Consider the following 27,869-nt stretch of genomic DNA (forward strand, 5'->3'; position numbering starts at 1 on the left):
ATGGGCTTGCACCTCACAATAGTTTCAGTGTATAGCCCAAATGTGGGGCAAGACCAGTTTCTGCGTGGGATGGTGGGAACTCTACAAGACTTTGCAAGAGGACAGATAATATTGATGGGGGACCTGAATTTGGCATGGGATGGAAAGAGGGACCGTTCGCAGCTGAGGGGAGAAGGAGGGGGTGTGGTTGCCTCGCCTAAATTGAAGGAACGGTGGGAGGAAGCGGGCTTGCGAGACGTGTGGAGAGTGTTAAGGGGGGAGGAGGAGGGGTTTACGTTTCTTTCGGATGTTCACAGGTCCCAGTCTAGAATAGACTATATCTGGGTGTCTGCGAGCTTGATTGGGGGTGGGTTGACTCCATAGAGGTAGGCCCTGTGGGGATAGCGGACCATAAGGTAGTTCAAATGCGGCTACGGTTGGGGGGTAGAAGGCCGGGGCTGTGGAGGTGGAAGTTTCCGGAGGCACTGCTGAGAGACCAGGTGACGAGTGGGGAGAAAGAGGGGAAGATCCGAGAATATTTTGACCAGAACAGTGATCTGGACACGAGTCTGGAGGTGAGATGGGATGCTTTTAAGGCCATGTTGAGGGGTGACTTAATCGCCCTGCAAGCGGAAAGACACAGACAGATGCAGAGGCTTGAGGAGCAGTTGGAAAAAGAGGTGGAGGCCGCTAGGGAGCGGGTTGGGAAAAACCCCTCTAAAAAATTGTATAAGGAGTATAGGGCGGTAGAGGGTCAATTGGGGATCCTCAGAAATAAAAAAGCGGAGGAGGCCATGTTAAGGGTCAGGCAGAAGTACTATGCGAAAGCTAACAAGGCCGACTCGCTCCTGGCGCGCTTACTGAGGGGTGAGAGGGAACGCAATGTAATCGGGGCGATGAGGAGCAGGGACGGGGCGAGACTCACCAAGACAGAGGAGATTAAAGGGAGGCTAGCAGAATTTTACGAGGATCTATACTCCTCACTGAACCCGTCTAGTGACGCTCAGAGGAAGTTTTTGGAGGGCCTTGCGCTCCTGCGGCTCTCGGACGAAGAGGGGGTAGAATTAAGCCGAGCTATATCAGAGGATGAGGTGCGGGCAATCATTTCAGCCCTCCCCAGGGGTAAGGCCCCCAGCCCAGACGGCTACCCAGCAGCCTTTTATAAGCACTTCTCTCACCTCCTCGTTCCGCATCTGACGCAACTATTCAACTCCTTCAGAGCTAGGGGGTGTATCACTCCATCGATGGAGGAGGCTAAGATAACGCTTATACACAAGGCGGGTAAGGGCCCCGAGGAGTGTACGTCATATCGTCCCATTGCCCTCATAAACACTGAGGCAAAAATGTATACTAAAATTCTGGCGAAGAGGCTGGAGAGGTACCTTCCTACGTTGATTCATCAGGACCAGTCAGGCTTTGTGGTAGGGAGACAGACGGCTGATAATATTCGGAGGGTGGCCCACATTGTTGAGAAGGCACGGAAGACGACCACTCCGGCGATTCTTTTGGCGCTGGACGCGGAAAAAGCATTCGATCGGGTGGAGTGGTCGTTCTTATTCCAGGTGATGGAGCGGATGGGGCTAGGGCCAGGTTTCATTAGCATGGTCGAGGCGAATTACAGGAACCCCAGGTCGCGGATCCTGGTCAATGGGGAAGCCTCCAACCCAATTAGGCTCAGAAGAGGTACGAAACAGGGCTGCCCCCTGTCCCACTTGCTTTATGCAATTTACCTGGAACCCCTATTATTGGCCATAAGAGAATTCAATCGTATCCGGGGCGTACCGTTTGGGGGTGGCCAACATAAAGTGGCAGCTTTTGCAGATGATATGCTGCTCATGTTGACGCAGCCGGTGGAGTCCATTAAGGCGTGTGTTGAATTGTTGACCGAATTTGGGGAGGCATCAGGATTGCGCATCAATCTGCAAAAATCCGAGTTGATGAATCTATCTTTGGAAGAGAGGGAGGCACGGATACTTAGGGAGGTCTCCCCATTTAGGTGGAGCCCAGGGGAGATTAGGTACTTGGGGATTTGGATCACCCCCTCATTGGCCGGGTGGTATGGCGCGAACTATCCCCCTTTGCTTAAAGATATCAAGAGAGATTTACGGCGCTGGAGCGCACTTAAGATCTCCTGGCTAGGGAGGAGAGAAGCGGTCAAAATGGTGATTCTGTCTCGTATCTGGTATCTTTTTCAAGCGATCCCTCTGGCGATTCCGCCGCGCTTTTTTAGGGAACTTGATCGGGTGGTTAGGGACTTCATATGGGAGGGTAAGAAACTGCGCCTGTCTTGGTGCCTCCTCGCGGCGTCTAGGGATCGAGGGGGCCTGGGGCTGCCGGAATTCCGGCGATATCACGATGCTGCACTCCTCAGGGTAATTAGGGAATGGTTCGCAGATAATTATGAAAAGCATTGGGTACAAATGGATAGGGCAGTCGCCCGGCATCACTTGGGGGAAGTACTGTGGCTTCCGCGGAAACTGCGGCCGTCGCACATCTACATGAGCGACATTACAAAGGGTGTGGTGACCGCTTTGGACAGGGTGGTAGGGAGCCGAGGGGTTTCGTCTTTTCCGTCTCCTTTTACCCCTATTTTTGATAATGGAGACTTTACGCCGGGATTGGAGAGAGGGGCGTTTCGAGTGTGGGATGAAGGGGGCTGTAAGACCCTGAGGGACATGTTTAGCAACAGCACGGTAAAAACATTCAGGGTATGCAAGCAGGCGTTTGGAGTCGGGGAGGGAGAGAGGCATAGATATTTTCAACTAAGACATTGGGTAATGTCGACTGAGATAAGGAAAGGGGCCACGAGGGAGCTCACACAGTTTGAACGATTCCTCTTGACCCATGATGGTACCAGGGGCTTGATATCAGATCTGTATAAACTTCTGGAGGGTGGGGGCCCGGCAGTCAGGTGGCCGTATATGAAGGTCTGGGAGCAGCGGAGGGGGGTGGGGCTGGAGAGAAGAGATTGGGAGAGATTATGGAGGTTGGTCCCTAAGTTGATCAGAGCACCCCGATTACAGGAAGCCTGGTATAAGTACATCTTTGATTGGCACTACACCCCAGCCAAACTCCACGCAATGTGCCCCACAAACTCTAGTGATTGCTGGAGGGGCTGCGGGGAGGTGGGCACGGCAACGCATATCTGGTGGGACTGCCCACTTATTAGACCCTTTTGGCGGGAAATTGCAGGTGCTCAAACTCAGACCCAAGAGCTAGGGGAGCCTCGGAGCCCCAGAGAGATTCTGTTGGGCATGGGGGGAACGGAAGAGGGGGGTGGAAGGGCGAGAGCCCCCAAGGCGCACATTGTGTATATTTTGACAGACTCCTACTTCAATCTTTTTTAACACACCACAATAAAAACATGTTGAGCTTACCACCTGCCTTAATCCGCTAACCACGTCGGGTGTTTAACCATACCTTTCCATATAATTTTCTCTCCTTTCTCATGTTTACTCCTGCTCTTATTTTTCTCATCTAGTCACAAGTTAATGTTGCATTTCACAGTGTTAGGGTGTACCTTGAGGAAAAACAAGGTGGTCTTTTCAGTAATCTCTAACCCATTTACCGGCATGACATGCCTACTCATATATGAACTTGACATTGCAGTATCATATTTCTCGATACCATTTTCTACGAAACTGTTTTCTTTTTCATGCAACATTTGTCGCAACTGAATCACAATCAATCTGTGCTGCAATCAAATTTCTGGTATGGTTGTTTTTTGGTGTTGTTTTTGGTTTTTCAAATTATTTGAAATTTTTGACTACACTGGTTACAATTTGTCTTCTGATTTATTTTATCTTGTGCATTCATAACACTAATGATTGCATGTTCTTTTGTGTTGATCTTAATATGTTTTGTATGACACACAGCCTTGACAATGACCATAGTGTCAAAACATGTGTTGGCTGTCCTTTACTTCAATTAAAAAACTGTTCTTTATGGATATCAATTTGTACTCCTATTGAATTTTTACACCAACTACAATAAGTGATAGAGCGCAACCAATCATCCAATTTTTTAGAATTTACGGTTTCAAATTATCCAACCCAGGTGGATGGGCTGGAGGGATCGGTCTGGTCGCTGCCAACAAGAACGTTTTATAATATTCTGCTATTTCCACACATACTCATGAGTATTCACTAGCGTACAGGAACCTATAATCGAAGCCACCTTTTATGCCTTTATTATGTGTCTAAACTAGCATTTTCTTGCAGCCAGTCAAGCCATGTATTAGTGTGGCATGGTTTTATTTTACTGGCCATCTTTGATAAAGAAGGCATGATGAGTGTTATTATGTGGCTAGATGGCATTTTGGAGCAGTTAGTCGAGCTGTTTCTTTGGTATGGCATTTTTTTTTACTGGGCATCTATGATAAAGCAAGCAAGATATGTGTTATTATGTGGCTACACTGGCATTTATGATGTGGCTAGACTCTGGAACTGGTGCAGCCCCTTTGGGTATGTTTTCATATTCTGACATGGCATTTTTAATGGTAAAGCCAACTAGAGTATGTTCTTACATGGGATACAGGCAAAATCAGCGTGCACATGTTTTCTTATAGTATCCTTACTGGCATTATACGCAAATCAACCATGAGTATGTTCTGATATGAGTATACTGGCATATATTGGTGCAGCCAACATGAAAGTTTATGGGAACAGCCATTATGAAAATGATGTTATTCTAGCATACATTTTGGGCAAAGGCATCATAAGAATGCATTGGGAAATGGTCCTGCACTGATGGCGACTTGCATGCATTGTATTTGCTCACGAGTCACCCTACAAATCCAATTGCAAACTGTCTGGCTTTTTACCCAATTTTTCACTTAAAATGTGCTGTATAAATTTGATGGGGAAAACCCGCCCCAATCCCCTTTGGTTGGTTTAGACTCTGTCGCTAAACTCTATCGGTCAGGCATGTTTGGGGGAAATTCTAACTACCCTCCAATTAAAAATGTTATGCTAATCAGATTCTTATTGCATTATTGAATATTATATAGTTAGAACCGTTACACTTTGTGGCTTGTGGCTCAAATGTATTATTGAATATTATATACTTAGAACTGTAACACTGTTGCTTGTGGCTCAAAATTAGGAAACATGAGTCTTCTTAATCCTCTGTGCATTGATTTAGGGATGCTATCTCACAGTTGTAGGTCTCCAGCGGAACAGAAACAGACATGGCTCCTATCATTGGAAGGGTTTGCATCTTTACATGTAATCATACTGTGAAAGTTTAAGGATGGTGGCACCATGGAGCTCACACTCACCTGTCAGTCTTTTTTTGTCGGTACATCAGCAAATATGCAGCCGTGGATCTGTCAAAGAAAGAAGAGACATTTTTGATGCTATATCCACTTCCAGTTTGCAAATGCACCATCCACCAAGCACAATTAATTGCTGTTGTGTTTAGAATACCCATCCACTTGTGTTGGATGAATGCCCCTTTAGACCTAACAAAATCATATCATATTAGCACTGGCGCAGTATGATTTGTGCAGCAGCAGTTACTTGTACTCTGTCAAACTGTGGTTCTGTGCTTAAGCTTTGTATAGCGGTCTGTGATCCTGTTTATTAGTTTCACCATTGCTGAATTTCAAAATAAAAAGCCGATCATCATTGAACTGATGTAATACTAATCACATAATCACCTTGCATGCTAAACATCATTTCAAAAGGCAGTATGCACTGAAAGGCAAAAAGGGGTCTAACAGAGGCCAACAATGAAGTTCCAGCAATGGGATCAGCTGCAGAGTGACTAGTAATGGGAAAATGTTTTGAGAAAGTTAGTGATGTTTGAAATATGCACTATTTTTCGTGCTTTTTAAAATAAATGTGAGCACATTTCCAACCTCCCATTGCCTTCCAATTGGCGCATTCTCGGGGATGGGATTCACAGTCATTAGTAACCCGAGCCCTACTCAGCACCCGTTTCTGGGTATCTAATCACTTTGAATCCAACACCTGCAGGCTCCATGGCGTAATGAATATCCCTGAAAAGGGTAGATCTAGTCTCTTTGACCTGTGAAGCATATTTCTGGCTATCAGGCATCCACATTCTGATTGAACACTTGCAGTGCTGGGATGTGAAAAACATACATATGGTTTGGGATTAAGAAATAACTCAACACTCAAGAAGTTTGGTTCAAAGGTGTTTATCTCACAACAAAAATATGCAGAGGGCTTTATGTGGAAAGGATGGAAGAATTGGAAACAACCAAAGAAACCACACGAGAGACATTCTAGCTCAGTTAAGGACCATAATCTGTAATTCCGTCCATCTTGTCCTTTGACCTTTGGCGCTCAAATTGAATCCACTCACATTCTGTGGGGTTTTGAGTGTCTCCTGCATGTCTTTCATGTTTCCGGTGAGAGGTTGTTTTGTCGTCACCTGGTTAGTATGTTGATCTCTAAGGTGTGCAACTCCATCCCTCAAGGCTGAATGGGCCCTGGGTTGTTTAGGTCACTAGGTTCTGTGTACGTCTTCACCATACCTCCCTTAACCTTGGTACAGTGAGACACAAACAGTGCCTTTGTCAATATATGTCACAGTCCCTAAAAGTATGTGTCATATCATGTGGTGGAATGGTATGTGTCCTATCATGTGGGTACCTCTTAGCTTTTTTGGTCTCCTGGCATCCCTTTGTCTGTACCCTCTCACCAATCCCACATCTTCTTTCAAGTACCTTCATGACAACCTGCAACAATAGTGCCCTCAGAAATAGAGTCTTGATGGGTGAATGGGAATGGACCCCGGAATGGGAGTTGCAGTGACAACCCTCTGCCTTGAGATGGACAGCAAAGATGAGAGTCTTCCAGAAGTGGAGGAGCCTCCCACCAGCGAGCTAGCTGGGTTGGGCAGCAGGATCACCACCATGCATTTTTGGGGTGGCATGGGATCAGGTCTCGGACACTTTGGGAGGTATGGCAGTGGGATAGATAGCACCACCCAAGGCCCCCTGGCACGCAGGTGGCACAGGACGAGCCACAATGGTGATGGTGGAGGGCCCCGAGGCTGGTGGGGAAGTAGACCCGGGTGATGGCAGAGTCTGGCCTCCTTGTTGGAAGGGGAAGGTGGCAGACCCTGGAGTTGTACCTGTCCCTGGGGAGCCAAGAAAAAGGAACACAGTGGAGGGAGTGAGAGAGGGTGAGAGCCCCACTGCAGAACTCCCCTATGCTATCTATCTCACAGGTATGGGGAAGGAAGTTTGATTGGATAAGGCCAGATGGCCAATCCCAAGGAAGGGAGGGACATTTAGAGAGAGGAGGCTATTTGGCTGGGGTGGAGAAAGCAGACGCGTGGTGGTGTGCGCCTGTAATCCCAGCATGAGTCTGGGAGGCTGAGGTTGTGGATGGGGGTGTGCGGCTGCTGTTCGCCTCCACTGGTGATCTGTGCTAGAGCTATTCTGAGTATATTCTGTGAAACCCAAGTCATGAAGCCTGTGTTCTGTTCCTGGTGAACCCCAAGAGAAGGGGACTTGTTTCTGTGTCCGGTGGGATCTACAAAGAGGACAAGAAGAGCTGGAGAAAGGCAGTGGAAGGAATAGGTTATTAGAGCGAATATGGTACGGGAAAGAAATTGGAAGATGGTCTGTACTGTGAGTGTACATTTTGTGTGGCAGGTGGGTAGAAGTTAATGTAAGGAGTGAATGTGAAGTGAATGATAATTGGTGAAAAGAGGGTGTTTGTGCAGTGGAGTGGTAGGAAAGGATTAGTAGTGGAAGGAGGGGAGAAGTGGTGAGAGTCGCAGTGGTGAGAGTAGTAGTGGGCTGAGGGGGAGGAGTAGTGGGTGGAGGAGAAGTGGTGGCATAGGAGAAGTTGTGGTTGCGTGGGAGGAGTAGCAGTAGTAGTTTAGGGAGAGTCGTAGTAGGAGAAGGAGAGTTGTGGTTGGAAGAGGACAGTAATAGTGGGAGGAGGAGGCTAGTAGTGGGAGGAAGAGTCAATGGAGGATAGCACAAAGGCAATGCCCTGGTCTTGGAAGCAAGAACACGCAGAGCAACAGAGGTTCAAATCCCAGATCCGCGCTTAGAAACCAAACTCAGGTACGATATTAGGTGCATTATAAAAAACAATAAAAAATTTAAAAAATAGAGGCAGGAAGGCGAAGTGAGACATCGGAGGGACACAAGTTTGGTGGAGATAAGGGAGAAGGAGTGGACGAGCCAGGTGACACTGGGCGCGATCGCCCTGGGTGCTTCCAAGTTAGTTTATGCAAGGCAGTGTCCCTAATTCCTCGAGACTAAGCAGGTCTAGGATAGGGATAGATAGAAAGCCCCTGGGGGAGTCAGTGAGACAATGCTTTAGGGAAACCATTGCAGCTTTAGACCTAAGAAAAGAGACAGTAGGGCTTACCCAGCCATAACACTAACCGGGGTTAACGGGTGCCTGGTCTAGGGTGGGTAACACAAGGGAGTCAAAAGAGATGGCGAGACAGTCCTAGCGCCAACTTCCAAAGCCTGTTACCATGAACTTTCCTGGTCTCCAACCAAGCTCACTAATTTTTTAATGTACTAATTAACCCCTTTGAATATTCTCAAGTCGTCCGAATGCTGTTTGGGGATGAACACCATCACAGTACCTTGCATTCTCCGAAACTCTATGCTTCCGTCTTTTAATGTGGAAGATGAAGTCATCCTATTGGAAAGGGAAACTAATTGTAATGCAACTTCAATTGGAAAATTCAAGGTTTGATAAAACATGCGAAATGCTCACGTGCAAAGACAGAACTGGAAATAGGTGCACTTAAGGAAGACATCTCTACTATCCTGTTGCCTGATATTAGATCGAGACCGAACTGGTGGCCAAGAAGCAGCAGAAATTCTGTGGCTATGAAGAAGACTATAATTGTGGTAGAAGTTTCAACTTTCAGGTAACATTTGGCAACTTACATTTTAATACAAAATGTGCCACTAGTAGCAACCAATCGCCTCCAACATCATCAGACTTTTAACTCGTTTGGGGAGTTGGATTCAAAAACATCAAATTCCTCAAATGCAGCAACTACTGCTACTGCTAGTAGCTTAGAACAAACTCAAAGGAGTATGTACTTTTAGAAGTCACATGATACAAAAAGGGCAACCGTTCAGCTACATTTATGCAAAAGGTGATCTTCAAGGAAAGTACACAGACCCCAGCAACAATGTCAAACTTAGAGGAACAAGAAACAAGAATCACAAGGGATAAATGTGGCATGGGGAACCGCCACAACATGCAACAACGAAACGTCACAAACAGGTCAAAGTGGCACCAAAAGTAAGAACAACATGTGAACCTAGAGACATGAATACATAATTTATCCAAATGTGTATTGCTGCAACATGTACTCAATAGAAGACTCTCTTTTGCGCCAACTAATATTCTTGATCAAACTGAAGTGGGAAATTATCTTTTAGAATTTTGTCAAAATTTGAAATGTATACATTATTTTGCTAACCAACCCAAATGTGCCTACTAATGTTGCACATCACACAATCTGTGATTTAACACAGAGTAAACTTGAGGTATCAACTTGCTTATGAATATAATTGAAGAGCAAGAGATTCATACTCAGGCGGTGAGGCAATGGAAATTGAAACCCATCCTACACTGTGCACCAATTTGACAAGGAAATCTAAATTAATTCAAAATGTTCCAATTGGCAATGTTATTGCTGTGCTTTATTGTGCAATTAGTAATGAAACAAATACAATGAAACACTACTTGGAGTAAACATCGTATCGTACTTAATATAAAAAATAGGTCCCTTACAATTTAAAACAGTACACTATTGTCATCAAGGAGACAGATGGGGGCAATCTCGTTGTAATGTATCATTCTGACTATGAATAAGAAGGAAACCACCAACTCTCTAACAATAACACGTTATTTGCAATGTAAACCCCTTACCAAACTTAAGATTTAGAATGCCAAATCGGATACATTGCACAAAAGGGTCCACCTTTATAGTAAAGAATCACACTACGTGATCAGACCACATCCTATAATGCCTACCGCAAAACTACTCCCAAAGATAAATAAGAACTGTGATTGTTTCCTGCCTTGTTGACGGATTATCTTTAGAGTAGGATCAGTAACCTAACATGCCTATGAGTTAATTAATTTATTAAAAACCCTTTGTATTATTTTTACATGCATTAAGACATACAAGGCATACCTTGGATCGATTATGCATTATTCACTATTGATCTGACTTCTTTATATACTGTAATGAAACATGATGTAGGGCTTGAAGCGGTCACAAACTTTGTTTTTAAATAATTGATCTTTTTATTGTTAGAATTCAAAACAACATGACATCACGGCCAACCCACCCACCCGTTGCCACCTCCAAAAGTGCATTTAAATATTCTAAAAAGGCTGAGACATACTTTGATCAGGTTATAATATTGACGGCCCTGTTAGTATTATAGAAGATTCTTCTGGTGTTAAAAAATGTCATAGTAGTCTCCCACAGCTGTTAAATGTATAATACACTATAAACTGTTTGCCACAATAGCCCTAAGGCTAAGTATAAACAAAATTAACTGCATAGGGAAAAAGGGAAAATGTGTTGTGCCCCCAAAGTGGGACCAGATACAATAAGCCCAATCCACTACAATATTGACACTCATGTTCATGTCTTGCCTACAGGGCTCCATACACATTATGATATAGCCATAGTGTGTGTAAGAAGTCCAAACTCCGATTCTGACATAAGCACTCAAGGAATATTTAAGGAGCAGGGCTCTGTTACCACAGCATTTCATATTTAAATGTACGGTTCCACTAGTTCCCGAAATGTGTTGGCTTGTGTAGCGTGGGAAACCCTCTCGTAGCTACTTGTCTCCAAAGCACAGAGCCTGGCTAGCAGAGCGACCCACTGGGGTTTGGCGGCAGGAGCTTCCATTTTCCAATTGAGAAAAATGGACTTGCGTGCCAAGAATAACATGATAGTCATGGGTTTATGTTTCAGTAGGTCCTCGTGCCATTCCTCTTCACCCTCCCCAAACAGCATCGACTCGGGGGACAGTGCAAGCACAGATTTGTGATAAGTGTTGATGTATTTTGGCCCAAAAGGGAGCAATCAAAGGGCACATCCAGAGAATATGACCCATGGTACCAATGCCACCACATTGTCTCCAGCATGTCACAGACAGGACCAGGCCCATATTATATAACTTTGTGGGAGTATAACCCTATTTTTGTAGACTGAACGACACCAGCAAAATCGTAGAAAAATATCTGTATATATGCCATGTACCTATAGTGAGTCCAAGGTCACTGGACCACATTTTGGCCAAAATGTTATTCCTCGTTAGGATACTCGGGATGCACATACTGAAAAGGGTGTGGAGCTGTGGAAATGACAATAGATCTCGACCAGATTCTCTCTCTCATACCAGAGGGTCCCTGTTTTGGGATTTGGTGGAAGTGTTGGTAATAATAGCTGATTGTAATGTCCTATATTGGAGCTAGTCTGCGTCTGCCTGGCCAATAACGAGCATCGCTGCCTGGAACGGTAGCGGTTATGAATCGTCATATAGGTCCATGGCCCTGACATGTTTCCAGTTCGAGTCCTGGTTACAATGAATTTTAATCTGTAAGCCGTACAAAAGCAATACCCTTACACTTATCCAAAAAGGGGCAACCCCAGTATTGGTTCCTACCATCGATTGCATGTTATGGCATTGGGCAATCGTCAGACCCAGAACTGGGTGCTTTGCAATATGTCTGTGAAGTTTCTTCAGTAGAATAGCTAACATTTCTTGTGGAGAGTATGGACACAGCAGAGCTAGTTCCATTTTCCGCCAGCTTGCCGAGTTTTCAGGGTTTAGCCACCTCTTGGCTCAACATACTTGGGCTGCTAAATAGTATATATTCCACGCAGAGAGCACCAAACCATCGTCGGCTTTGGAAGCTTGTAATATGTTCTTGCTCAAACATGCTTTTTCACAGCCATATAAATTTGGACACTAGTCCGTCCAAGTCCCTAAAGATTTTGGCCGTAAGTGCAGTCAGAATCATAGAGACCAGATATACAAGTTTTGGCAATTAGTTCACTTTAAAAGCATTTATCCTGCCGGTGAGAGAGAATGCTATTGATTCCCATTTGGCCAAATCTGAATTAATATTGCAAAGTACAGGAGGGTAATTTAATTCTAATAAGGCACTCAGATTAGCTTCCACAGTTATCCCCAGGTATTTAACATTGTGGCATTGTGGCCAAATTGGCACACCTCCAACCGGATACCAAGGGATATCCTCTCTCAAAGGAAATACTTCTGACTTATCCAAATTCTCTTTATATCCCACAATGGGGATAAAATTCCTGTAGGAGTACCTGAATGAGAGGAAGGGATGATGAGGTTATAATAGGGATGTATAAAAAGAGGCCGTCTGTGTAAAGGGAGACTCAGCGTTCCACTGGATTCCTAGTAATACCTGGCCAGTCTGGATCTGTCTGGAGTCTTTCAGCAAGTGGTTCTATCGCTAGAGCATACATGAAGGGCGATAGTGGGCACTCTTGCCTCGTTGTAGTGTAAGGAGCAAATGGTGCGGATGTGTGCCCGTTCGTTAAAACGGAAGCCGTGGGATTATGATACAGTAATTTGCCAATCGCACAAACTGACCCCCAATTCCAAATCTGTCACGGACCACAAACATATAATCCCACTTAACCTTGTCAAAAACTTTTTCGGAATCTAGTGAAAGAATCATGTCTCCCAGAATAAGCATCTCCGGCTATTACATGCAATAGCCGTCTTAAATCATCCAATAAGTGTTGGCTTTGAATAACCCGGTTTGGTCATCGCAGACTAGGTGTGAAAGCACCCCATCTAAATGTCATGCCAGCATTTTGCCAGGTTTTGTATCAGAAAGATTAGCAAAATCAGTCTGTAGGACCCACATTCCTCTGCGTAAAGTCCTTTTTGTGGAAAACTATGATATTGGCGATAAGCATAATATTTGGTAAGCGTCCACATTTCCTTGCTTCGGAGAACACTAACTCTAAAGTGGGGGGAAGGGTATCAACCAGGGATTAAGAGAGGTCTATTGGTAATCCATCTGGGATAGCTGCTTTGCCTGCATTAAGACCCTTTATAGCCCAATTTATTTCTTCAGCAATAATTGGGGCGTTAGGTGTCTCCAGTAGAGCCGCTGATATCCAGGGAAGTCAAATACTTCGTAAGAAGTTGTCAACCTGAAGCATATCTTGGTATGGGGAGCCGCATAGTGTTCTGCAAAACGTTTATTGATGTTACCATCGCCTACCAGAAATAATGAATAAATAATAAATGTAATAAATAAAATAGAGGTCCCTTGTTTGTCTCTAATTGAATCAATTATTTGAGCCTGTTGTCTGCCCTCCAGAGCCATCCTATGAAGTGGTCCGTCACTCTCGACGTAAAATGCGTGGGACCAACTCGAGAAGGACTTCTGAGCGTGCAGCGTTGAGATTGTTTTCGTTCTGAGTGGAGCCTAACCAATTGAGTATATGTTGGAGGGTCGTGTGTGCGTTTGTGCAGTTGTTCAGTGTAACCCCCGGCCGTAATGGGGCCCTGTTAGGGGACAATAACAAAATATATAGAGACCACAAGAAACAAGAAGGAGCTTACACGTTTTTATTTAATGTGTGTGTTAACTATTGGATTTACCAGACTGTATCATGCTCCCCACCATGTGGGACACATGGAACACAGGAGGCTGAAGGACAATAGCACGTCTCCCCTGCCAATCAACAGAGACATGGACTGAACTCACCTGGGAGAAGGAAAGAACCGTTAAAAGTGACAGTTGAAAAAGAGAGACAGGGGAAAGAAAGGCAGTGAAAGCAAAGGAGAGTGTAAAAAGGTAGAAAAACAGAAAGAAATAGAAACTGGGGGGGTCACTGTTAGGCAAGATTGTATGCAGTACCCTTTGGGTGCACAACAATAACCCTGACCTCCTAGCAATAGGGACCCAACCTTTGGTATAAGTCTGAACTACACGGGTTGGTAGTGTGGCTGAGCAGCCAGGCTTATCTCAAGAGGGGTCAATGTGAGCAGTAATGGTGTGACACAAAGTAACCCTGACCTCCTAGCAATAGGGACCTAACCTTTGGTATAAGTCTGAACTACACGGGTTGGTAGTGTGGCTGAGCAGCCAGGCTTATCTCAAGAGGGGTCAATGTGAGCAGTAATGGTGTGACACAAAGTTTCATAGCACAGTTATTCAAATACACACTTATACTCATGGCTTCTTGAGAAAACGATTATTAATTTATTTCACAGTACAAGCCTTCTTCCTAAGGGAGCAATATATAGAACAATTAAAATATACTTCAAAACACACTCTTGATTATACCCATTGGGGATGGCACACAGACACTTCCTACAATTTCAGGTGACTTAAATAGCTAGGACACTGTGGACATTGATATATCACTGGTACATTTAGAGCAATACTGAATTTGGTGTAAAGGATAGAATAGAGGAATAAAACAATAGTTAACAAACAATTCACAAACAGGTAAGTACTTTTACAAACCTTCCAATGCAGAGTACATTAACCCTTTCCTGGGGGAAAGGTCAAAGCACAAAGTCAGAGGTAAGGAGGAGTCTCTCGGGGAGCCAGGGCAGCCGATGTTAATTGCACAATGTCAAGGAGACTGAAGATTTTCTTTGCCGGTAGGTAAAAAGTCTTGCACAATGTTTTTAGAAATGTTTGTAGAAAATAGAACACTTTAAGGGCCAAAAGCTGGGAGGCTTGTGATGGGCAAAGCTTTAGCAACTCTGCAAGGTAACCAAGACAGGTCTCAATTGAGAGCAAGCAAGGCTACACAAGAGGTAAGTTCTCTTATACTTTACAGTACCTCTGAGTAGAAGAAATGGTTCCAGATGGCTTCTGTTCCTGTACAGCACTGCAGATCCTGTTGTTCCTGAGCCTCAGTCGTGGGGACAAGAGGGAGGACCTCTGGGGACTCCTGCTCTGCAATGGGAAGGTCAGCGGCAGAAATGGGCAAACTTCGATGCAGCGGCTCTTCAGTGTTTCAGCTCCTCGCATCTGACAGTAAATAGCAACACTGCGGTTCTCGGATACCACATCCGACTTTCCTCGCATCTGGGATCCAGCACTCTGTTGAGGTGGCTCAGGCTTGGTCCACCCTGCATCAGGGAAGTCCGAAGGACCTCTTAGCGCTCGGATCTGACTTAAAAGCAACGCACACAATCAAGTGTTCCTCTCTCTGGCACTTCGGTTCCAACAGCAGCAGCAGTGGAAGTACAGCCAACTCTGAGAGGATGTCCAGACAGGCTTACTTTGAAGTTGATTGGTCCCACCAACTCAAAAGGGAGAAGTCGTCCTTGCAGGTCTTCTCTAGTTGAGGCAAATTCGGAGCTTCAGCGCAGCAGCAGGGCTTCGCCAGGCAAACCAACGGTCTAGGAGTTGCAGCCGGCATCACTTCCAAGTTCTCCTTTGGATTCCTTCATCCAGTGGTCGACTCTGCTTCCAAGCCAAAAAGCCTTGCCTTTTATGCAGGTTTCTCCCATTCATTCCAGCCTAGATGCCAATCACACAGCAGGGTGGCTGTCCTTGCCAGACAGCCAGGCAGCCAATCACCTTTGGGTGCATTCCTGTAACCAAGGGGATTAAGCACAAGGAGTTTTGGGCACCTCCCTCACTTCCTGCCCCTACCAGACATACTGGAGCCAGAGGCGGGCTTCACTCGTGAATCCCGCCAAAGACAAAACGAACAAAAGGAACCAAACCTGGTTTGGCGAGCAGAGTAAATCTCAAGAAGTACCTTTCCAACAAGAAATTGCGAAAAAAGAAGACCGCGCCATTTTGACGAAATGGGCATCCATGGATTGGGTGCCTTACTGCTGCTGCGAACGCTGCCCGTGGTAAAAACACACAATAGTAGTAAAAAGTACACCACTGCCACCAGCCATTAATTGTAGAAAGGGTAACCTAAACATGTTACATGATAAACTAGATAAAGGGGATACTAAGTAACCCCTCCAGCACCCTATGTTAAGATGTGGGCTGGGTCTAGAAAGTTACAAAATGTAAGTAAAGTCAATTTCACTTCACTGCTCTTGGAAACACTAGTTTATCCAAGAGAAGGTATTTAAACCTTTGGGAAATCTAAGAGACTTCCCTGTGCCACTGCACTGAATGTAAAGACGATGCCTATGGATTTTGTCAGACTCGAAAATCAAAATAAACACAGAGGATAAATCACATTAAAATTACATGAGTGATAAAAAGTCCTAAAGTCCAGTAAAAAAGAGTTGGGGATCTCTATCTTAGAAGGGAATTAGCACATTTTTGAGAATTCTCCCTAACAGTCGCAGCCTCGAGCACCTCCCTGGGGCCCTTTGATGGGGTCGAGCCGGGCTGCATCTGCAGCCCGGCATGCAGATAAGCCCTGGGCTCAGTGCGTGGGGCGGATCGGGGGAAGCCAAATGCCCGTGCCCATGGCTGCGTGTGCGTTGCGGACCCTGAGCGAGAGTGTTGCCTGGGAGCAAGTGGCCAGCCCAGTAACCAAATATATCACCCCGGCCCAGGCTGCATGTTCACCGTGACACAAACAGGAGCATGGACTGGTGGCTACAGGTAACAGGTAGGTAACTTGTTCCTTCTCCAGCATGGGGTCTGGCATGGATTCACATGCTCATGAATACAAGAATACATAGCAGTACACACATGCACAACCACAGGAGGTGGCAAGGCTCAACATTAAGCATTTCAACAACTCAACATTAAGCGTCCCTTAATGCCTCACCAGGCACACCTACAAGCGATTAGGTAGCGCAACACTGCTTGGCCGACTCTGGACTCCTCCCTGGAATCCCGATCGACGCAGTAGAATTTCATGAAGGTGTGAGTCGACCTCCACGTAGTAGCACTGCAGATGTCCTGCCAGGGCACACAAGACAGGAATGCCGTAGTAGCAGCGATCGCTCTCGTCGAATAGGCTCTCGGACGGCCGGGCAACGGTCGGTTTGCCAACCGGTGACAGTGCATGATGCAGCCGGAGAGCCGGAGAGCCATCTGGAAATGTTAGCCTTGGAGAGGGCCTTCCCTTGGTTCACAGTGCCAAAGTTCACAAACAGCTGTGATGTCCTCCGAAAACTCTTTGTGCGGTCCACGTAGAACTTCAGCGCTCTAGCCACATCCAGCGAGTGCAAACTCCTCTCAGCCGGCGACGATGGCGACGGGAAGAAAACAGGTAACACCAAGGGTTCATTAAGATGGAAGTCCGACGGCACCTTGGGCATGAAGGAGGAGTGCGTCCTCAGCATTACCCTCGTCTCGTGGAATGTCAGATACAGAGCCTTACAGGAGAGGGCCTGGATCTCTCCCACTCGTTGTGCGGAGGTGATGGCCAGAAGAAACACCGTCTTCCACGATTAATTTTGATGTAGGTATGTGCCAGCCCCGACTTGGCCAGCGACAGCAAGTACGGCAGCACTTGAGGGGCCGTAATCCGTAGAGGGTTGATCTTCTGTGCACGGCACCAGACAGAGAACCTCTTCCATTTATGTCCATTGCATTTAAGAGTCGAGGACGCCCTGGCCTTGGCAAGGACCTCCTTGCAGTCTGCCGGGATATCATAGCCTCTGAACTCTAGTGCTGCAGGAGCCAGGCCTGCAGGTTCTGCGATCCTGAGTCGTGATGTAGGATCGCGCCTCCTTCCCTGGCGAGAAGATCTGCGTCTGTCGGCAGCTTTACTGGAGGGGATGCTGACGTGTCCAGAAGGTCTGGGAACCATATCTGCCTTGGCCACGCCGGTGCGACGAGGATCATCCTGCACCGGGACAGTCTGAGTTGACTGATGAGTCGCAGAGGCAATGGTGGTGCCAGGCAGTTGGTGAAGACCCTTGATGCCGACTTCAAACCGAGGGACAGTGCCTTGAACTGATAGTGCCGCCCTCGAAGCGCAGAAACTTTCAATTCCCTTTGTATATGGGGATGTGGAAGTATGCATCCCGAATTTATGAGATTTTATTCATTTGTTGAGGCGGCAGAGGTCTAAGATGGGTCGCCAGCCGCCGGTCTTCTTTCAGACAAGGAAGTACCGCAAGTATACTCCAGAATCTCTTCGGGACGAGCTCTATCACGCCCTTTTCCAGCATCACTCGTACCTCCAGAAGTAGCTGTGTAATATGGTTTTCTTTCCTGGCTACCGGCGAAACATGGGGACACTTCCTTTGGAACTCCAGAGTGTGCCCGTGGGCCAGGGCATCCAGCACCCAATGGTCAGTGGAGATGGTTTTCCACACGCTGACAAAGTTCGCCAGCCGGCCTCCCACCTGGGTGATCGGGTGGGGGCCCGATGTCATGGCCGGTTCAATACTGCTTCGCCGAGGCCTTGTCACCTTGGAGATGACGACTATGCCCACCGGCCTAGCTGCGACCTATGTAGGCTTCCTGCGACGAAGAGCGGGCCGCTTGATGGTACGACGACGAGCTGCCGCCGAATCCTTTGGAGGCACCTTGAGACTTGCCTCCGGAGGTCTGAAAGGACGGCCGTTGCTGATGAAGCATGCACAAGGCACGGGCCGTCTCCGTGTCTGCCTTGATGGCCTGCAGTGACTCTTCCACCGCCTTGCAGAACAGGTTGTTCCCGTCGAAGGGCAGGTCCAGTACCCTGGTCTGTACGTCCTGACGAAAGTCGGTGGCCCTGTGCCAACCGCGCTGGCAAAGGCAAACGCCATTGCCCATCTGGCAAAACCTGGTGTCGGCGATGTCCGTGGCTACCGTGATGGCGTGGTCCGAAGCCACCTCGCCCTCTTGCAGGATATCAAGGACTTGCACCCTCTTGTCTTCCGGAAGGAAGTCCAGGAGCGGGGCGATCTTAAATCACAGCTCCCTATCGTAGCAGGCCACGATAGCGAGAGAGTTGGCCGCCTTGATGGACCGACGTCCCATGGCGTCTAGCTTCTTCCCCTCGCCGTCCGGTGGGGAAATGGAAGTCGATGTCGTTGTCCGTGCCGATTTCTTCTTAGCCGCCGCAGAGACCACTGAGTCCGGGGGCGCCTGCGCCCGGAGGCACATAGAAGCGGAGTCTGGGACCCGGTACTTCTTCTCATACTGGTCTCTCTTCGCAGGGGCCATGGGCGGGTTCTTCAGAAGCGACAGTCCTTCATCCCAAATGTTGTCCAACAGCACGCTTTTGACATAAATACAACATAAATACAACGTTATTTTGTTGGAAAACGCTGCGGTTTTTCTGTCCAAGTTTCTCAGGCTCCTCCGAGCCGGAGGAGCCTGAGAAACTCGGAAAGAAAAACCGCAGCGTTTTCCAACACAACTGCGTTGTTTCTGCCTGAATCTGCTTTCCCATTTGGGGCTCTCGGGCTCCCCACGGGGAGCCCGAGAGCCCCAAATGGGAAAGCAGATTTAGGCAGACACAACGCAGCATTTAGCATTTCCCATTTGGGGCTCTCGGGCTCCCCATGGGGAGCCCGAGAGCCCCAAATGGGAAATCAGCTGTAGGCAGAAACACAACGCAGTTGTGTTGGAAAACGCTGCGGTTTTTCTCAGACTCCTCTGAGCCGGAGGAGCCTGAGAAACTTGGAAAGAAAAACCGCAGCGTTTTCCAACACAATAACGTTGTATTTATGTTTGCGGTCGCTTCAAAAGCGACCGCAAACATAAATACAACGTTTTTAAAGCTGCGGTTTTATTTCTAAGTTTTCCGGGCTCCTCCAGCCCTGAAAACATAGAAAAAAAATGCAGCTAGTGCTTATTTTTTTAAAAAAATAAATAGCACTTACCGAGATTCAGCTGAAGCTTTCCTGCTCTGGTCTCCGGTCCCCGTCCTCCGTGTACAGCACTAATGAAGGGAAAGCCACCCAGCGGTAGCTTTTCTTTACTACAGCTGGCTGGCTTTTCCTTCATTAGTGCTGCAAAAGCCAGCACAGGAGGGCATCCATTTCACAAAATGGATGCGCCCATGTGCTTGCTTTTGCGAATTTTGAATAGCTCAAAATTTTACATAGGAAGTTTTAAAAAAGAGAATGCTAGTATTTTGTTTATGTTGCCTATCTATTTTTTAAATAAAATGTTTTACTAGACCATGCCTTTAAGGATAATGCATGTGAAAGAAGCCATCAGCTCAAGAACCACATGTACAATAAGTGCCTGCCTTGAATGGGACCCTCTCCTGAATTACTTAACTCCCCTAACCCAACAAGATAAGACATGTTGTTACTGAAAATGAGATATGCACTTGAGACTGTTCTCAACAGTATAACCAACAAAAAGAAGTACAATATTGGAATTGAAAAACTAGACTCCCAATAAGAAATGTAAACAGTCCATGCACAGGTTGTTGAGGGTGAAGCAGCAGCTTCATGCCTCCTCCCGCTGCATACTGGAAAACCCACAAAGGGGGCCCCAGAATAGATATTAGCGCAGATGTACATCATGTGCTATTCGGGGGTGATAGATGTACCACGGGTGACAAACCAACCAGTGTGTATTGCCCCATCAGAAACACAGGGAGGGAAACAGCCATACGTGTTCTTTGAGTATAATTGCTGAAAAGCATTTAAATCGGGTCCGGAGCAAGTGCCATTATTCCAATAAGGAATCCACTGCTTAGAGGCCCAGCTGAATGTGATATTGATTATTAGTGGCAAGCTATATGCTGCGCTGCAGACAAGTCTATGAAACGTCCTACAGTATATTACTTGGCCCTCATCCAACCAACAGTGTCATGTGGCCCAAACGTTACTGTTAAAGTTACAATCTCAGGTAGGCCGGTTCGCATGTAATCAGTACGGATTTCATTTTGTTCGAACTTCACCCTGAGGATCAGGACCTCAGGGTTGTTTACCGGCACTCTTTCATCCATTTCTTGTCTTGGGATTGCACTGCGTTTGAGGCAATAGTGAGTTTGTTTGCGATGCTACGCCCTCTTCCAGCATACTGTACAATATCTTGCTGCTTCAGAAAGTGCCAGGCCTCGTCCGGATCCTCAATGGAGCGCCATTGTTTATTGATTTGGAGACACCACACCACTGGGAATTTAAGATAATAACTATAGTCGGTGCCCTTCAGCGCCTCAAAGAGTGGCTTGAAACCCATTATACGCCTTGACACCTTGACCGAAAAATCATTAGAGAACTGCAAGGTGGAGCCCTCTATCTATATATTACCCGCTGATCGGTATGCCCTCAGGATCGCCATTTTATCTTGAAAATTCTTTAGGCACATTGTGATGATGTGTGGGCGTTCTCCTGCGGATGGTTTTGGAACAGTAGCTCTCTGTGCCCTTTCAATAATGTACTCTCTCGGATTATCCATCTTCAGTTTGTTCAAGAAGTCGTCATAGATGAATCTTTCGATGTCCATGCCTTCAGCATTCTCAGGGATCCCAACCAGGTGAAGGTTATTCTGCCTAGACCTGTTTTCCTGGTCTTCCATTTTGGCCCCCAATCGCTGCACTTCCTAGATCACACCGTCGAGGTCACAGAGACAGCGTTATGATTATCTTCCAGTGCACCAATGCATTGCTCGATGCATTGCTCATTGTCAGTAGTGCATTCAGCTTGGGCATTAAGACGACTGTTCACATCACTCAGTTCTTTCATAATGTCCTGGACAGTACTATTCATTTCCTCGGTTTGTTGTCCTGTAGTTTTCATTTCAGCTATATGGCTAGTAATTTGGTTTGGACATGCATAGTAGTAAGACGTCTAGTAGAACGGTGCAACTGTGTGATGGTGGGAGTATGGTCACTTAGAGTAGAAGCATCTGAGTCCGTAGAGGAGTGTGGCATATCATACTGGATGTTAGTGTAAACTAGTGTCCACTTGCAGGAATGGATCTAATTGCTGCGATTAGAGACCAGAGAGGAATTATAAACAGCAGTGTCAAAACCAAGCGTAATACAACCCGACCAGGTGTTCTTGTCCATCGGTGTACCAGTGGCGTTGCTTACTCCACTCAGGGCCTCTGTGATCACTGGGCTGCATGAGGTGATTAGTGAGAACAGATGCTAGACCAGAAGGGCACTGACGTATCTCGCCATCCTGTTTTAGTAAAGTGTGGCACTTTAAAGATTCACAACAGCGATCCCCATTGGTAACATCCCAGCTTGACGGCCCTTTCTTCATCTGCATCCACAGCGCCGTTCAGTGTGCTATGCCCAGGGTTTCATTAGGTCAAGCTCCAGAACGCATTGTCGTCGCTTGCTCGTCTTCTTCCACAATACGCAAGCAGGGTTGGCTTGTAGAGCCCCAGAACTCGGTCTTCATCAGGGGCAGAGTAGAATGCCAGCCAATGAGGTCCCCAATGTCAGCTGCAGACCTGCGCTCTCCTGTGTCTCCTTCATCAAAGCATGCCGCTGTATGGTGTAGTCCCTATAGTCACGCCGTTTGTTGCTGCTTCAGCGCTTTCTCACCTGACCAAGTATATATCTAGACGACATGCTGAGTTTTATCATGAGTCAGCAGTCAATGGTGAATCATGGCCAGGGCAGGCAGGATGCAAGATGGCGTGTATCCATCGTGGCTCACAGTGTTATCTCAACCCCCTTTTCAGATTTGTCTAAATACTTAGGCTGCCTTCACTATAACAGGGATTGTAACAAGGGAAAGTAAGCAGAGCTGCTCTGTCAGCTCCCGGCTCACAGAACTGCTGGCTCTTGCTTCTGAGGCTCGTGGCCATAGATGTTAGCAGGGCTTGTTCTGTCAAATGGGACTAGTGCCGTGACATCAAGGGCCCTGTAATGATAAGGTGGGATTGTGGGATTCTACCGATCTCCCACGTTATAGCACTCCAGATTTTGGACCCGCAATTCTCCAGCTGTCCAGCTTCACTCGGGGTGTGATCCACATCCCGTTAATCTGAAGAGGGATGGCAGAGAAATAAGCAGTATGCCCGTACATTCCTGATCTGTCACCCAACGGCCAACTTTCTCTGGCGCGATGGTTACAAACATTTTGAAATGTAGACCAGCATCCTTTTTATGAAACGAATCACATGATACTTTATATGTTGGACTTTTGTTTATATAACATCTTATTTGATTAGAGTGTTTAGACAAATACAAGGGACAGCGATGCGCACTACATTTGTGCCAATGCATCCAAATGTATATTTAAGGCCCTATGAACACCAGCATGCATAGAGCCACCCCGTTTTCAGAACAAAATAAAGTTGTCTACTTGGGTAACTATCTAGAGAACATCTTTGTCATGTGGTATGGTAAAGTCTCTAGTCTAGACAGTTATCACCTGTGCTTAAATGATGATACCTTCAATATACAGCTAACTATGACCTATAGAAAGGAAAGTGTCACTTTTTTGATTTACATATCTATTTTGACCCTGGACACTTTAACACAACATCTTTTGGAAAATCAACCACAGATAGCGCTACTTATTACTCTGCTTGTTGACATCCCAAAATATTAATCCAAAATATCCTATTTAGGGGATATTTAGGCATCAGAAGAAATTATTGCAAAATATAAATAATGTGAAACAGATACAAAGTGTAACAGACCACGTCCTTACAAGGGGTCAAAGTTGTGAAATCTTGAACAAGGCCAGGCCTTTGATAGGGTAGTCAAAGTCCTGTGAATAGATGTTCTTGTTCGTAAGATTCTTGATGATAAAAAATAGTGATCTTTATTAACAAACAATCATAACATAAGATTGATTGCAACCTTTTCCTCTCAAAGCTCATGTTTGTACCGGTTACTTTGTAAGCTTTGGGAGATTTTAAATATAGACACTAACATTAAGAATTTCATTACAAACAAGCAATCTGTTACCTGTAGGAAAGTGCTAACTATGAGTAACATTTTGAGAACAAGTTTCTTTGCACCGGTTTTGGTCCAGAATAAGAATTCAATGTGGTTACTGCAACTACTGAATGTGCCTACAAGTATGGCAAATGTAAAATGTGCCCACTCACTCTCAACTGTTCTCATAAAAATGGTAAATAGTTCAATATTAACAAGTTTATCAACTGCCTCACTAATGTGGTTTACATGATTATTTGTGTTTGCTGAAAGACATACATAGGAAGCATGATGAGACTGTTAAAGGAAACATTGATGGCACACCTCTGTACAATTACCAGATCTAATTTAATGTATTCACTGTCATACAACTGGCTGGGATGCCTTCAGGGTGAAGACTGTTAGGCAGAAACCTGTGCAGTTCCCTTTGGGAACACTGCAAAAGATTTAGGACTACAGGTGTTAATTTTTTTTTTCTTTATTGGCAAGAGGTAACAGCCAGTACCACATACATTACAGCAAAGTTACACATTACATGTACAATAGTGAATGTTGAACCATATGTTCTACAGAAGGTTCGGTAGAGACAAACCGGAGATAGGTTACAGTGAAAGCATGCATCATGTAGAGTTATCCGCTCCCAGGGTGGGGGAAAGAGGGGATGATAAGAGCTCTAAGTCCACCTTCCTGTTCAAGTAGCTACAGAACTCTGTCCATATGTATTTAGGGCGAGCATTGGCAGGGAGCAAGTTAATATAGTCTTCTTCGCAGGATTGCGTCCAGGTGAGGGCCTTCAGCCACATTTCCAGGGATGGGGGGGATCTGCGCTTCCAGCAGTGCAGAATGCATTTCTTGGCCATGCTTGCCGCCACATTCAAAAATTTAGCCACCCGTTTCGCCTCAGCCCCCTCCCAGAGCCCAAACAAGAGAGACAGGGGTTCAGGGTCTACGGGAAACCCTACGATTTCAGAGAGGGTCTCAAGCACCGCTTTCCAGAACGGGGCCAATGCCTCACATGACCAGAACATGTGTGCGTGGTCCGCTGCTTCAGATCTACATCTCTGACAGGGGTGGAGGAGATCCCGGGCAAATTTCCCAATCATATAAGGGGTGTAGTACAGGCGATTGAGCAGCTTGTATTGGATACATCTAATTCTAGAATTAGATGAGACTTTGCGAGTGTGCGTGCACATAGTGGACCAGATGTCATCTGTGATGTCTAATCCTAAATCCTGGCTCCAGGCATCACGAACAGTGTGGGGGGGGTTCAGCGGCCCGGGCCATCAGCATTTTATACAGGGAGGATACAATACCCCTTCCTCCAGTGGAGTTGGCTATATAGCGGACCTCAGGGGACTCGGGGCGTTTGTCCGGGTACGTAGGCCACATGTCCTGGATTGCTGCCCTTATGCGGAAATATTGCAGCATCTCCAGAGGGGACCCGGAGTGCCCTGGCCTCCACGTATCTGGGGTGATGAATTTCCCATCAGGGAAGAGGTCGGAGAATGAATGGTATCCCAAGTCCGACCAGTGGCGTATGAGAAGCTGATCCTGAGTGGGGGTGAGACCGGGGAAAGACCAGAGGGGAAGCCACTTGTAGTATGGGAGAGGGGCGGGAACCAAGCGGCAGTATCTGCCGCCACGCTCTAATGGTGGAGGCCACTGGATCAGCAGGGGCCTGCGAGCGATATGTGTGAAACAGGATCAAGGACATGACATTCGCCCCCTCAGTCGCAAGGATTTAAAGTTTAACATGCGGGGGGTGTTCTTGGTGATGGTACCAGTATGTGGCATGTTGGGCCTGGGCGGCTATCCAATACTGAGCAATGTCAGGTGCGTTGAAGCCACCCCTCTCTTAAGGTAGGGTCATATGTTGCCACTTTCTGCGCACAGCACCAGAATGCCAAAGAAAGCAAGCGCACTCAGAGTGCAGATCAGCAAAGTATTGTTTCCCAGGCCAGAGTGGAACATTAGCAAACACGTTCAGTAGTTTAGGAACGATAATCATTTTTATTAGCGACATTCTCCCTAAGAGCGAGAGGGGAAGGTTACGCCATTTTTCAAACCTGGCATGAACGTATTTTGCGGCGGCCCCATAATTATCAGTCAATAGGGAGGATTTAGAGAGGGACACCTGGACCCCTAAGTATTTGATGCCCTCCCGAGCCCACTTGAGAGGGAATTCGCACGCCGGTTTGGAGGTATCGGGAGTAAGGGGAAAGATTTCTGATTTAGAGTAATTTATGGTGAAGCCCGAGAATGTACCAATTTTAATAATTTCGCGCATGATTGGGTTGAGGTGGACTGAGGGGTCCCTGATATACAAAAGCACATCGTCAGCATAAAGTGATATAATTTCGGGAGAATCCCGCAAGCGAATCCCTTTGCGCACGTGGTTGTATCGTACACTATCAGCCATAGGCTCGATGGCCATCGCAAATAGAAGGGGAGAGAAAGGGCACCCCTGTCGTGTCCCTCTGTAGAGGGGGAAAGGAGCCGAGAGGTGAGAGTTAACCAGGACTCTGGCCACCGGTTCAGTGTATAGTAGTTTAATACAGGAGATCATGTAAGGGCCAATCCCCATCTTCTCCAGCACCGCCCACAGGTATTGCCACAATACCATGTTGAACGCTTTTTGGGCGTCTAATGTCACAGCCACTGCGTTGGCTTGAGGGTCAATTCTAGACATGACATTAAATAGCCGCCGAATATTTAAGGCGGTGGACCGAGCCGGGACAAATCCACTCTGGTCCGGGTGAATCAGGAATTTCATGATAGGGAGGAATCTGTTTGCAATGATTTTGGCGTAGATCTTAGTATCGGTATTGATAAGGGATAGAGGTCTATGTGAGCCGCATTCATCCAGAGGCTTACCCGGTTTAGGAAGCACGGTAATGACAGCCTCACGCAGGGATCAAGGGAGGGTGGTAAGGCGCATTGACTCCTCCCAAACCTCCTGGAGGCGCGGAGCCAGTAGAGCAACATGTTCCTGATAGAACTCGGCAGTCAGGCCGTCCGGACCAGGGGCTTTCCCTTTAGGGAGGGCTGAAATGACAGTGGTGATCTCATCGAGGGTAAAAGGAGCATCTAGTTGTTCTTTGGTGGCCAGGGACACAAGGGACATTGGAATGCGGTCAAGGAGGTCATCCAATTCCTGCGGGCTGTGCTCTGGTTTCTGGGCATAAAGGGTTGCATAAAAATCCGCGAAGGTCTCAAGAATGGGGCGGTCGGCCCAATGTCGCACTCCGTCGTTGCCAACAATACTGTCAATTCGGGCTCTACCTCCCTCAGTCCGAACAAGTCGGGCAAGGGTGCGTCCTGGTCTCTCCCCCTCACCATACTTACGGGCAGCAATAGGGCGAGCAAGGTATCTTATCTCGCTTTGGGCGAGGGACTCAAAGTTGTCTAGTTCAGCTCTAATCTGCGCTAGTGTGGGTGGGGAGGGGGTGGCCGCATACTCCCGATCCAGCTCCCCCAGTTTGGACTCCGAACAGCGCAGAGAGTTTCTGATATCTTTCAAGACCCCGGCCTCCCTGGAGATACACATGCCCCTAATAAAAACCTTAAAGGCCTCCCATCTCACCCCGTCAGTTGTATCATGGCGTTTGTTGCGATCAAAAAACAAGGTAATATCTGCAAGGATGTCAGCCTTAAAGACTATATCATGTAGTGCGTCAGCCTTAAACCTCCAGTTACAGTGCTGAGGGAGGGCCGGGTGCAAGGCGATGTCTAAGGTGATCGGGGAATGATCAGAGAATGTGCGAGGGAGAATCTGAGTGGTGAGAGTTTTGCCCATGAGCCCAGCAGAGAGAAGGAAGAGATCAATCCTGGAGTGACTATCGTGGACAGAGGAGTAGAATGTGAACTCCTTAGACATTGGATGAAGTGACCTCCAGGCATCCACGAGACCAGCAGAGAGCATGTGTGCATGGAGGCGTCGAGCAGCCCTGGACAATGTTCTGGGTGCCACACCGGATCTGTCAAGGTCGGCATCAAGGATGAGATTCATGTCCCCACCCCAGATGATGGGTACCCCAACATAGGCAAAGAGAATGTCGAGGATGTGGTCGAAAAAATCGGGTGTGTCGATGCATGGGGCGTATGTGTTGACCAGGAGGCACTCCACATTGGCAAGGAAACAGTGTAGGATCACATATCTA

At 46.8% G+C, this 27,869-nt stretch overlaps 1 protein-coding gene across 6 annotated transcripts in view; it reads right to left on the bottom strand.

The window, feature by feature from the left end:
• LOC138491615 (ubiquitin carboxyl-terminal hydrolase 48-like) overlaps positions 1-27,869 on the bottom strand; it is a 1,427,336-nt gene that overhangs the window by 115,403 nt on the left and 1,284,064 nt on the right. For all 6 annotated transcript variants that reach the window (XM_069618241.1, XM_069618240.1, XM_069618239.1 and 3 more), the window contains one exon: positions 5,258-5,305. In XM_069618241.1, coding sequence (XP_069474342.1) covers positions 5,258-5,305 — 48 coding nt within the window. The remainder of the gene's footprint in view (positions 1-5,257; positions 5,306-27,869) is intronic.

The sequence above is a fragment of the Ambystoma mexicanum genome, chromosome 10 (genome assembly GCF_040938575.1).
Source record: "Ambystoma mexicanum isolate Mex_15411 chromosome 10, UKY_AmexF1_1, whole genome shotgun sequence".
Lineage (NCBI taxonomy): Eukaryota > Metazoa > Chordata > Amphibia > Caudata > Ambystomatidae > Ambystoma > Ambystoma mexicanum.